Here is a 13440-nt window from a genome sequence, read left to right as displayed (position 1 = left end):
TGGGTTCGAGCCCAGCTCTCGGCGTTGCTTCCGGCTTGGCTGGTCGTTCATACTAATACACATTGCCAGTATTAGGGGGTGGGAAAGCCGGTGGGTGGGGATCGGACGTTGTGGACAGCGACTCCTACAGGTCGGTTGGTGCGCCTGTACAGCAGAATCAGGAAGTATCGGGGGCAGCGTGAACCTCCCACGCGTTACTTCTCGCCACTGGGAGATCGCGCTGTGCAGGTGAAAAGATGCGACGGCTGCCTCCTCGTGTACCGAAGGGGACACGTGATGCAAGGCTTCGTCCACATTGCAGCCGACCAGTGGGAGGCATGGTCTAGCGACGTTCGAGACAGGGGAATATGGATGTGTTGTATTGGACTTTTGCTTTATGTGTTGTTTTGTGTGTTATTTGTATATGTCCTTTGTTCAGAACATCGGGGACCATGCTGGAAATAAGTGTTGTCACTTTTGCATGTCATCCCTTGGATTTGTTGCGTCTTTGGATCCATAAATAAAATCAATCAATCAATCAGAGGCTCACTTCAGAGGCAAAGAATGACTGATAATAACGACTTCCTGTAACACTACACGGTACATACGTACCATGAGCTTGATCTGATATATCTCGTCCTCGTCCTTAAAGGCGTGTTTCAGGAAGAGGGCCAGAGCCTCGCTCTCGCAGATGGCGTGGATATGGGAGAGATCCTCCTGGCTCTCGGTGGGGTAGGCGACCCACATCTCCATGTTCCCCACGTACTGGGCCTGGGCTCGCTCCACAGCTTTGGAGTTCTCGATCTCCGACAGCGCCAACACGGCGTTGTCCAGACAGGGAATCTGTCCGCTACGGATGGCCGCCACGTAGGTCTCCGCCAGGTTACCGAGCACTGTGGAAGGAAGATCCATTAGACAAGTGTGTTAGATTAGTGATTAGATTAGATTATAAAATTCGAATGTATTGTCATTATACAGCAGAAGTACAGTACAACAAAAAGAGGTTTGGCATCCAACCAGAGTGCAAATGTAACAGTAAAGTCCAACAGTAATATACAATGTACAGGAGATTAAACTGGGTATAAAATATATAAATTAGTATACAGAGTTGTAGTATAAATATGTACAGTGATACAGATACATCTTTAACGTTATGCGGCTACATCGATCCACTGTCTGTCCATCTACGTCTGGTTTTAATTCATTTTCAATGACTAGTATCCATTTGTTGGACAGACAGAGTTGACGTTATGTTCTAATTTAAAAATAAACCAGTACAGTAATAGCTTCTGCCACTTTTCTATCTGTTCATTGATGGATGGACCAAGCTGCTCCGTCACAGTATTTTACAAATGAGCGGTTTTCTTTTCTCAGTTTTTTATTAGAAATAATAATACAAAAATAATATATACATTTAAATACACCGGTGGGCAAGTAATGTACTCAGTGGATGTCTGAACACCAAGTAACACCGGTATCACCGACTACCATGGCAAGCCTACCATGTCAAAATGTTTGGTGGGTAGCCAGTGCAGTATTAGCACTTGAATATAAAGCTATTTTACTTACATCTGCCAGTGACCTTTATGCCGCCTTTGAGAGTCTTGGTCTCACACTCAGTGTAGATGTGTTCAGTGAACACTTTGGCCTGTTGGACAAAGGCTGGTTCCAGGTCAGCGTCAGTCAGGTCGTCCATTTTCTTCATTAGCTGACCGCTGGCCGGCCTCTCGAACACGAAGCACCAGCGAGGCGAGAAGTAGTTACGAAGGCAGCTACGGGGAGCGTTGAATTTCTGAATCTTGTCACTGCTCCCTTTAAGACAACGAAAGGTATACACAATATGAGTGTTCATGTGTGTCGGAGAGAAATGTATGTGCAAAGATCTACTGACGAGATGTAGCAACCAACCTGGTAAGATTTTGAGAGCGTTTTCCAGGTACTCGTCTGCGGTTATGGGCTTTTCATCAAGCTCAAGTTCGAGGGTGAAATCTCGGACAGCCCACACAAAGGAGGGAAAGAAATGCATGTACTCGGACTCATCATCTTGACTTGTGTGGTTGGACTTGACTTTGATGTGCTCCGTCAGTTCCGTCACATAACTGTAGGGGGCGACGTTGAGTATGAAACATTTTCAAATACGGGAGTCTTATTATGACACTGGTGCACCCATCTCATCCTTATGTTTACTTCCCTCTGCACATTAAATGTAGAATAATTAAACTTGAAGACATGGTTAAGTTTCATGTTAATTATGTTTAGGGCAAGGAATAAGATACTGCCAGAAAGGTTACAACATCTTTTTCATTTAGAAAGTGAGTTTAGTAGGAGGAAATAAAATTTGCATCATCAATTTGCACGTACCACAAACAGATGTGTCCTTCAGTTATTGGTGTAAAATTGTGGAATTATCGCCATAGTGAGATTAAGGGATGTAATAATATTTGTCAATTCAAAAAGAATTATATAAAAAAAAAAGATTTAGTCAGTATGAAATTCAAATATGAATCTGAATAGTGAGATATTTTCTTTTCTTCTTTATTATTATTATTTAATTTTTTTCTTGTTTAATCTGTGGATTGTTTGTTTCTTTGTATATGGTATGAATTATTATTTTGTGTAAATTAGGTTGTATGCCATTGCCGACCATCAAGTGTTACTTGTTTAGTACAGGAATAGGGGGCAGGTAACTATAAGATTTATTCTTCTTCCTGCTCCTTTTGCTCATGGTAGAACTGTATTTATGTTTTTGTATGAAAACTGTATGATTATATTACTTCCATGTGGCAAATGAAACTCTGAATCTGAATCACATGCTTAGGGACTGTACGATATTATACATTTGACATGCGTAACTCATGATGATGAGTTAATACAAGCTTTCTCGAGGCTTTTGAAAATGTAGGGGAGACCTTGCTGGTAACGGAGCAGCCGAGAGACAACACTTCCCCCCCCTTTCTTTTCTCTCAACGCACAACTTTACAAAAATGGTTACTATATCCGGGGGTCCAAATGAGGATGCAAGGCAGTCATACAAGTAGTTTTTGACTTTGAACGCGCTGGTGGTGTCCATTTCAAAATGCCAGGCAGAATTGTCCAATGTGTTCTAACGAATCAAAGACAAAGACACGTGAAATATGACACTATGTGTGTGTGGTCCACCACCGTTTCAATATCGGTGTCTTGTGTGTATGTACTGAGCCATGCATAACGTACTTGAGTATGGTATCACATGTATCTGGGAACTATTAAACAAACAAACAAAACTAAAAAGTTACTTGTCCCTCACCATCACAAATATAGAAAATACAGGTCCCTCCCTAGTCCTTAAAATAATAATTGATTATAAATAATGCACTACAGTCCCTAAGAACAGTGGGAATCACGCAAATCATAATCACAGAACTAGACTGAAGGATACTGCAGTTTCTCCAGGGCGTTGTTGTCGATGGTCCCCATGCTGTTGTAGACCAGGGTGCTACTGAGCAGAACTGCCATGGCAAAGATCCAGTTGTCATTCGATTCATCGCCCTGAAACCAGAGGGAAATGTTTTCGACGTGTTGCTTTCAACTTAACCAAAAAATACGGTTTTGAACGTTGACAGGTGTGCATGGTTCTGTGAACAATGAAAATCAGATTGCATCTGCTTCTGTGTGAATAGTACATAGCAACAGTTGGGTGGAACTGTGCTGTTGAACCATCAGATTGATTAATCATCAACTTTATTATAATTTTTTTATTATCTTTTTCCTCCTTCTTTTCCCGTTTTCCCCCCCCCCATCCCAATGTTAGTCATTATGCCAATTCCCAATCCCCTTCCTGGCCGTTGCGCACTCTACCACCTACCGTCGGTCCGGGAGGGCGGAGACTATCACATGCTTTCTCCGACACATGTGTACCCAGCCCACCGCTTCTTTTCACCTGGCAGCGCGGACTCTCACTGGGAGAGTGTAACGTGTGGAAGGTCACGATACCTCTCCTAGATCCTTCCCTTGCTGTGCAGGCGCCCTGACCGAACTGTAGGAGTCGCTCCGATTGGCCGAGCGCGTGCATGCGCATGAGCCGCAACTTTACACTCGCGCTGTGAAGCACCAGCGGGGCGATGCAGTGGTTTCTCCCCGGCTTCCGCGCTGCCGCCGGCTTGACTCGGTCCAGCTCCAGCAGCAGCGGCCGTCTTCCGCCTGCGGTATCTCGTTCTTATTATTATCCATTTATCCCCCATTGTTCAGGTCGACATGGTCGCACAAACACCCGTTGGAGGAGTAGTGGGGGAGAAGAGGAGGAATATTTTTAAATAGCAAGAATTATCGCTCGTCAGACCTGCAGCTGCTGGTACTGTATGGAGAGAGAGGCACACAACAACAGACAGATAGCCGGTTTCAATCACTGAGCTGTCTGTCTGTTGTTGTGTGCCTCTCTCTCCATACAGTACCAGCAGCTGCAGGTCTGACGAGCACAGTTGCCAGTCGATAATTCTTGCTATTTAAAAATATTCCTCTGGGAGGATACCGCAGGCGGAAGACGGCCGCTGCTGCTGGAGCTGGACCGAGTCAAGCCGGCGGCAGCGCGGCGCACGGAAGCCGGGGAGAAACCACCGCATCGCCCCGCTGGCGCTTCACAGCGCGAGAGTGTAAAGTCGCGGCTCATGCGCATGCGCGCGCTCGGCCAATCAGAGCGCAAAATGGCAACGCGGAACTGGAACAGCGTTGTAGAAGGCATTCACGCGACCAGGACCCACCCTCGCCGGGTTTCCCACCCGCTAACACTGTGTTAGTATGGACGGTCGGCCAACCCGGAAGCACCACAGCTGGATTCGATCCCACTGTCTCTGTGGTGGTAGACAGACGCTTAGTCCGCTGCGCTACCCGGCCGCCCTGATTAATCATCAACCTTAATAGCCACACCAACAGTGACAGCCATACAGCAGGGTACTTTCCACAATAAATCATGTTGGAGCCTCACCTACAATCTACATACTGGTTAGGGCTGGGTTTAATTATTATTATTTATTTATTTTTAAATCTATTCAAAATTATCTTACCAATTTTTTTGTGAACAATTATTTTTAATACAAAATCATACAAAAAACAGATGGGATCAACAGATGTTTCTATGGACAAAAACAGCAGAAATAATGGATAAGTGAGCAAATAATGAGCAGGTAGATGAGTGTAAGCGTATACTATTGGTACATAATAGTACATTGGTACATGTGCTAACCAGCTAGCCCCAGTGTTCACCACCATATTTAATCTATCCGTGGTCCCTGCCTGTTTCAAGGTGTCTACTATAATCCCGGTACCAAATAAATCCTCCCCAACAGGTCTTAATGACTACAGACCGGTGGCACTCACCTCTGTGGCCATGAAATGTTTTGAGAGGCTGGTTAAAGATTACATTTGTGCCTCCCTCCCCAGCAATATGGACCCTATGCAATTTGCATACAGGCCAAACAGGTCCACTGACGATGCGGTCTCCCAAGTACTGCACAGCACCCTCTCTCACCTAGACTGCCAGAAGGGGGGCTATGTGAGACTGTTGTTCATTGACTTGGGTCTGAGCTCCGCTCTGAGCGCCTGGATACTGGACTTTCTGAGTGAATGGCCCCAGGCGGTCAGGGTGGGTGGTCAGACCTCCAACACCATCACCCTGAGTATCGGGTCCCCCCAGGGCTGTGTCCTGAGCCCCCTGCTGTATTCACTATACAGTACACACATGATTGTGTGGACAAGTTCAGCTCCAACTCCATAGTGAAGTTTGCAGACGACACAGTGGTGGTGGGGCTGATCTCTGACAATGACGAGAAGGCCTACCCGGAGGAGGTTGAGGTACTGGAACGCTGGTGCCAGGACAACAGCCTGCTCCTGAACATTGGTAAAACCAAGGAGCTGCTCGTGGATTTTAGGAGAACACAGCAGGGGACACACACACCACTGAGGATAAACGGGGCTACCGTGGACAGGGTGAGCAGCTTCAAGTACCTGGGGGTCCACATCTCAGAGGACCTGACATGGTCAACACACATAGACACAGTAGTAAAGAAGGCGAAGCAGCGCCTCTACCACCTGAGACAGTTAAGGAAGTTCAGAGTATCGGGGAAGATACTCCAGTCCTTCTACTCCGGAGCTGTAGAGACTAGAGCATCTTGACTGGAAACATCACTGCCTGGTATGGAAACAGCACGGCACAGGTCAAGAAGGCCCTACAGTGTCTAGTGACTGCTACCTCTAAGATGGAAATGTTCGGTATATCCAATGAATGGTTCCGAGATGATATAAAACTCCTTAGCTGAAGATATTTAAAAAAGTGATGTTTCGGAATATCATATTTTGTAGATATTTCCGCAAAGGACATGAATACTTCATCCTCCTCCCTGTATACATCTTGCACTTTCCTTAACCCCTTTTCAGCCCATACTTTAAATCCACTATCGTTTTGCCCTGATTTAAAATTGGCATTGCCCCAAATAGGACTGAACCTGGATCGGGACGTATTTATATTCAAATATTTGAGTGTGTCAAACCACACATCTATCATGTTTAAAATAATGGGGTTGTCTGTATTTTTCTTCAGATATTTACAGTCTCCAGAATACAAATACAGGTGCAAGGCAGGGTTCGAAATTTACGGGGGCTTGGGGCAAAATGCCCTCGAAAATTGACAAAATGCCCTCGAAAATCAGTTAAGGGGGGCAAGAAAAGCCCCCGACAGTTTACTAATTATATACATAATTATATTATGCTCTACAGTGCGAGCATTTCCCTCGTATTTGCCCCTAATAATAATGTGTGTGTGCGAACCGGAAAAATCATTTACTTGCAGTGTGCGAGATGAGTGAAGATTACAAAACAGCTCCGCTGTTAATAGTTCAGAAACTGGACTGAAATTCAGTTTTTGGGTGGAATGTTGCAAGGAGGGAGGGAGGCGGGGCCCGCTGCGTGTTACAGGTACTTGAGAGGTGCACCGTGCGAACGCAGACAGACAGAGAGCTCTGCTTTCAGCAAGCATTACACTGCTATCTTAACGTTAGCAAGCTAAGCATCTGCATAGCGCGACCTGTGTAACGTTAAGTAACTTGTGTTCCGCGGGGAAAGACCGTTCCATTTGTAACACAACTCCAAAGAATAACATCCAAATCCGATCCCGATGCGCATTTCCTTCATTCCACAGCGCTGAGCGCGCAACGTATTTCATTGATAGATCTGGCCAGAGCCTATACTCACAAACGTTCCAGTGCTGTCTTCGGGATTATTTTAATCCAAACGCCCATTCAAAACTTGTATTATGAAATAATTCTGGGATGTCTGACTATTTCCCTATGCATTGGTGCGAGTTCAGCTGACAGTCCATGGAGTCCATGACATAAGTTCATGAGATGCTCTGTTCTTTTGTTGTGTTTGAGGTGGATGTTGTTGCGTGTGTGGTTTTCATGTATCAATTTGAAACAAGCCTCTTGACTGTTGGAATTAGGGATGTTAAAAATAAAATAGCTAATAATATTATTCAATATTAGACATTCATTGATCCAGAGGCAACCGGCTATTCGTCTGCTATTTGTAGATATATCAAGACAACAACACAACTTGCCCTCAGGGACAATCATATTTAATCTATTTAGATAGAGTATGTATGTATTATTTACAGATAATTGAAGGTACCTCAAAACATGAAACCAAGCCATGTCACACATTGTGTGTGTGTGTGTGTGTGTGTGTGTGTGTGTGTGTGTGTGTGTGTGTGTGTGTGTGTGTGTATGTTGTCACTGTGCTCCTAAATTTCTTTGTGTGCTCCTAAATTTGTATTTAGATTTTATTTATTAACATTTTATTTAGGAGCACATGTGCTCCTTGGGAAAAAGGTTAGCGTAGAGTCCTATATATGGAGACATTAACATTATGTTATCAAACATAGGGACGAAGACTGTAAGAAAAAGTGTCAACAATGTTTTATAATCTTTATGTTAATTTTCATTATAAAAATTTTGTGCCCCCGAAATACAAAAAAAGCCCCCGAAAATCTATTAAGGGGGGCAAAAAAAGCCCTTGATTTTTTTTTTTTTTATTTATAACCCTGGTGCAAGGGTAAGCTCGGTTTAACAGAGCACGATTCTGAATGGATCCAAGCAGGGGGATTCTCCGATGAGAAGTAAAGCATGATCGTCCGCAATTGTGCTGCCCAGTAATACCATTGGATATTTGGGCATTTCAGGCCTCCTCGGTCATATGGTAGATAAAGTAGAAATAGACGTAATCTGGGGTGATTATTTTGCCAAATAAAGTTGGTAAACAGTTTCTTGATTCTTGTGAACAATGACGAGGGAGGAGGTAAAGGGATATTCTGGAATAGGTAGAGAAATTTAGGGAGTATATTCATTTTTAGAATATTAATCCTGCCGATAATTGAGATAGGTAGGGATGTCCAACGCTCTATTGAAGAAGTACTAGCTTCCAGAATTGAGTCATAGTTTATCTGAGAAATCTTATTCACCTCAAGGACAATTTTTATTCCCAAATACGTGAATGTATCTGTTGAGTTGAGAGTAGAAGCACAAACAAGCCCATCCTCCCTCTCTCTTTCATTGAGTAACATTATAGATGATTTGGAGTGATTCACTTTATAACCCTGATATGTTTCAATAAGACTTAGGAGTGCTGGGATAGATCTGTGTAGATTTTTTAGCATTAATATTACATCATCGGCGAAGAGGGCTATCCTATGTTCTATATGACCTTCTCGAATTCCATGAATATCGCTGTGCGTCCTCACCGCTATAGCAAACATTGTCCAAACATGAGACAATTCAAACTGATGTATAAGGAAATTATGTTCACAAGGTACAGGGATGAGGAAGGGACTTGATATTCACGGGTGTTTACATTTTTATTTTGTTTTCTATTTTATTTTTTTTATACATATATAGTTTTTGTTTTTTGTTTTGCATATATATATATATTTTTTTTTTCTTTTCTTTTTTATGTTTAAAATAGTACACTCATTTGAGTAGTGGAAAAGGGGTAGGATTAAATAAGTGTATACTTCTTCCTACTCCTTTTCGAACATGCAGATTGAGTTGTTTTGCTTTTTTGTTATTGTTTGTTGTATTCATTGCATGTTCGAAATAAAGACTTCAAATCAAAAAATCAAAGGGCGATAAAGGGCTCCCTTGTGGGCAACTTCTACTAATGTTAAAGGGTTTAGAGACCTTGCTATTCGTCAGAACTTCTGCCGTAAGCCCTGTACAAAGCAATTTAACCCATTTGACGAATGTGTCTCCAAAGCCAAATCGTGTTAACACCTCAAACAGATAAGGCCACTCGACACGGTCGAAGGCCTTCTCTGCATCCAGTGAGAGTAAGGCAGTGTCTGTCGCGCGTCTCTACAATTCGTAGCCGCATTTCTGCAGACCCCTCTCTGATTGGTTGAACTCTATTTTTGCAGACCCCTCCCATTTCTGCAGACCCCTCTCTGATTGGTTGAGCGAAGCCCCTCTCTGATTGGCCCCCCGCATGAGCCGAGACAGGCTCCTCTAGCCAGGAGTCGAAACTCCGTTAACTCCAGAGAGAGAGGCTGAACGCAATTTATACGCATGGAAGTATTGATTACGCCATAACGAATCATTAAAAAAATATACCGTTAACTGGAATATGTTGTGTGTGCCTTTACACATGTTGGATAGGATTATGTAATTGGTTTGTATAGCGTCGCGTATAACGTTATTTCGCGTGACTTCACGGTTTATTCACATTTCACAATTCATCGTCGTGTTTACATCAGGGTCCCCCATGTTCAATTCATGATAACATATATGACATACAGGTAGACAGATGGACAGTACTGCTACATTTAGACATTTATGACATACCAGATTTTGAACTTGTGGTAGGCCTAGACATTTTCAATTCATCGTCTTGTTTACATCAGGGTCCCCCATGTTCAATTCATGATAACATATATGACATACAGGTAGACAGATGGACAGTACTGCTACATCTAGACATTTATGACATACCAGATTTTGAACTTGTGGTAGGCCTAGACATTTTCAATTCATCGTCTTGTTTACATCAGGGTCCCCCATGTTCAATTCATGATAACATATATGACATACAGGTAGACAGATGGACAGTACTGCTACATCTAGACATTTATGACATACCAGATTTTGAACTTGTGGTAGGCCTAGACATTTTCAATTCATCGTCTTGTTTACATCAGGGTCCCCCATGTTCAATTCATGATAACATATATGACATATATGTATGGGCCACTCTCCAGGTGACCTGCATCGACCTTGCCCACACCAGGATCTCCTCCTCAGACTGGTGAGTCATTCGCACAGTGGCCTCAAAAGAGGTATGGTCAACGCAGGTCCAGGATGGGTTCACCGCACGTCTGTACGTGCAGACATGATATGTGTAACCCTTCGGTAAAAGTCCTTCAACACACAAGCAACAAGATGTTATTTTTTTGAAAGCCAGTAAATACTGACAAAAAAAAGCATAGACACTTAGAAGAAGCAATGTATAGTCCCCCCCACCCACCCAACCTCCTCCAATGTACAGTTTCTACGTCAAATGTATAGCCTTTCTTTTCTGGACTCTTTTTGTATCACAAACAGTACTGTATTTGTAAATCTGGTATGTCATAAATGTCTAGATGTAGCAGTACTGTCTATCTGTCTACCTGTATGTCATATATGTTATCATGAATTGAACATGGGGGACCCTGATGTAAACAAGACGATGAATTGAAAATGTCTAGGCCTACCACAAGTTCAAAATCTGGTATGTCATAAATGTCTAGATGTAGCAGTACTGTCCATCTGTCTACCTGTATGTCATATATGTTATCATGAATTGAACATGGGGGACCCTGATGTAAACACGACGATGAATTGTGAAATGTGAATAAACCGTGAAGTCACGCGAAATAACGTTATACGCGACGCTATACAAACCAATTACATAATCCTATCCAACATGTGTAAAGGCACACACAACATATTCCAGTTAACGGTATATTTTTTTAATGATTCGTTATGGCGTAATCAATACTTCCATGCGTATAAATTGCGTTCAGCCTCTCTCTCTGGAGTTAACGGAGTTTCGACTCCTGGCTAGAGGAGCCTGTCTCGGCTCATGCGGGGGGCCAATCAGAGAGGGGCTTCGCTCAACCAATCAGAGAGGGGTCTGCAGAAATGGGAGGGGTCTGCAAAAATAGAGTTCAACCAATCAGAGAGGGGTCTGCAGAAATGCGGCTACGAATTGTAGAGACGCGTCTGTCGCCCCTTGTGGTTATATAAATATTGAGCACGCGTCTGACGTTATGAAAACCCTGTCTCCCTTGAATAAATCCATTCTGGTCTTCCCCCACCACCCTAGGTAGAAGGACCTCCAGTCTTCTTGCAATAATTTTACTAATAATCTTGGTATCCGAATTTTGAAGGCTGATTGGACGCATATTTTCACATTTTGTATTAGGTTTCCCTGGTTTTGGAAGTAAAGTGATTAGGGCTCCCCTCATAGATGTGGGGAGAAGACCATTCTCGATGGATTCCTGAAACATCTCCAAGAGGGGTGATATTAATTTAGTTTGGAATTTCTTGTAAATATCTATGGGGATGCCATCTGGGCCTGCTGCTTTTCCAGCCTGCATACAGCCGATTGCATCAGCAATTTCAACGGCAGTTATATTTTGATCTAAAGCCTTACTTTCCTCCTTTGAAATTTTGGGAATATCTAGGTTGTCTAAGAATTGTGTTTGCATGTCCAGTTTAGGAGAACACTCAGCTGTATAATTTCCCATAGAAGACTCTAAAAGCCTCATTCATCTCTGTTGGGTCCACTATAGTTCTACCATTTGGGGCTTCAATACAATTGATGGATCTTTCTGCTTGTTGTTTAATGCGCCAGGCAAGAAGCTTTCCAGGCTTTTCCCCCTGATCATAGTAGGACTGTTTGAGTCTCATTAGGTCGGCAGCGGCTTTGTTAGCTGCTAATTCATTGTACTGTGATCTAAGCAGTAGTAGTTTTGAATGAGCATCTGTAGTCGTATGTTTATTATGATACATTTCCGTTTCCATTTTTTTATATTCTGATCTAATTTCTCCATTTCAAGTCTTGTAGCCTTTTTCTTTGAGCTAGTGAAAGAGATTATTTGTCCCCTAACAGCATTGAGCAACCCCAAAACCTCACAACGTTTACTCAATCACTTCTAGCCCCGAAAATGCTTAGAAAAGGAAAGCCGACAGCGTGTAAAAAAACTCGCCAAAACCGTAAAGTGTTCCACGGGCGTGCCGTGATTCCGATTTGCGTGAAAATATTCACGGACATAGATGACAGCGTGGGCCACCTTTTTGCAATCGATTATATGTCTCGATTTTGCTCCCACGCGCTTCAGCTGGCTGTCACAACGGAGTGCTGTCACAGCGCAGCATAAAAAACATCTTTTACGCATTGTTTAGCCTATATTTGTATAATTGTTATACTATTTGAATCCACCATTTAGGGCTGGTGTATTCAAATAGCCTAACAAATAAAATGTAATATGTCTCGGAACATTGGCCCGCAGATGCACCACTGCAAACCAAAGAAATGTGAACTCAAGAAGCCAAAACGAAGTTTAGCCTGTTTTTTAGAAGGCTATAGCCATACCGCTTAGCCTAAATAGGCTAATTGTTTTTTTTATTCGTTTTAACTTTCAGCCTGTTAATAAATGTGTCGTTAATTCAGTATTTAACTTCTTGAATTCATATTTATTTAGGCTATGCTAATTAAAAACACAAATGTTATGGACATCTAATTTAATTATCTGCTTATTTATTTAATGCTTCAATTCATTCAGAAACGTTGCAGCAAACAATCCATATGTGCATTTGTTTACATAATGATAACGTACATAAATAACATAATATTATTGAGGGAGGAAAAAAGGAAACTGATACCTCACCCTGTTAGTCAAGTTGAACTATCGCTCTGACTCAGACTGTGGGTGTGGGGGAGGGGGGGGGGGGGGGGGGGAGTCTCGCCGATACAACTACAAGTACAAGTATAATTATATAATGTATATTTTTCTGTAGGTAACGTTACATTTGGTTGACAATTTACTGACTGACTTTCACACACACGACACATATTTACGTAGCTATCTAACCAGCACTGTAAACCGGACCCAGCCCAAACCATCACCGTGACGTCACCATCCAGCTAAATCTAAAATGGCGGCGCCCATGGCAAAAACAGGGAAATTACATTTGAGTTTTCAGACAAATAAGCAGGATTTCACATTTGATTATAGGACCCCATGTCTTACCCAAGGTACACAACAAACAAACTAGGCTCATATTGTTTAACGCTTCATCTCCCCTTTAAACTTCAAATTCACTCACACATTCAAACACCAACGGTGGAGGCAACCGTGCAGGTGCCAACCTGCTCATCGGGAGCAGTTAGGGGTTAAGTGTC

At 42.8% G+C, this 13440-nt stretch overlaps 1 protein-coding gene across 2 annotated transcripts in view; it reads right to left on the bottom strand.

Annotated features, from left to right (window-relative positions):
• Nucleotides 1–13440, bottom strand: part of LOC311226863 (guanylate-binding protein 6-like) — a 61917-nt gene that overhangs the window by 16624 nt on the left and 31853 nt on the right. For both annotated transcript variants that reach the window (XM_084312288.1, XM_084312287.1), the window contains exons 4-7: nucleotides 3398–3507; nucleotides 1888–2078; nucleotides 1549–1791; nucleotides 592–872 (exon numbers count right to left, since the gene is read on the bottom strand). In XM_084312288.1, coding sequence (XP_084168414.1) covers nucleotides 592–872; nucleotides 1549–1791; nucleotides 1888–2078; nucleotides 3398–3507 — 825 coding nt within the window. The remainder of the gene's footprint in view (nucleotides 1–591; nucleotides 873–1548; nucleotides 1792–1887; nucleotides 2079–3397; nucleotides 3508–13440) is intronic.

This window comes from Notolepis coatsorum (assembly GCF_963971535.1).
Source record: "Notolepis coatsorum genome assembly, chromosome: 4".
NCBI lineage: Eukaryota > Metazoa > Chordata > Actinopteri > Aulopiformes > Paralepididae > Notolepis > Notolepis coatsorum.
The sequence above is the reverse complement of the archived record's forward strand: the minus strand, read 5'-3'. Positions and strand labels throughout refer to the sequence as shown.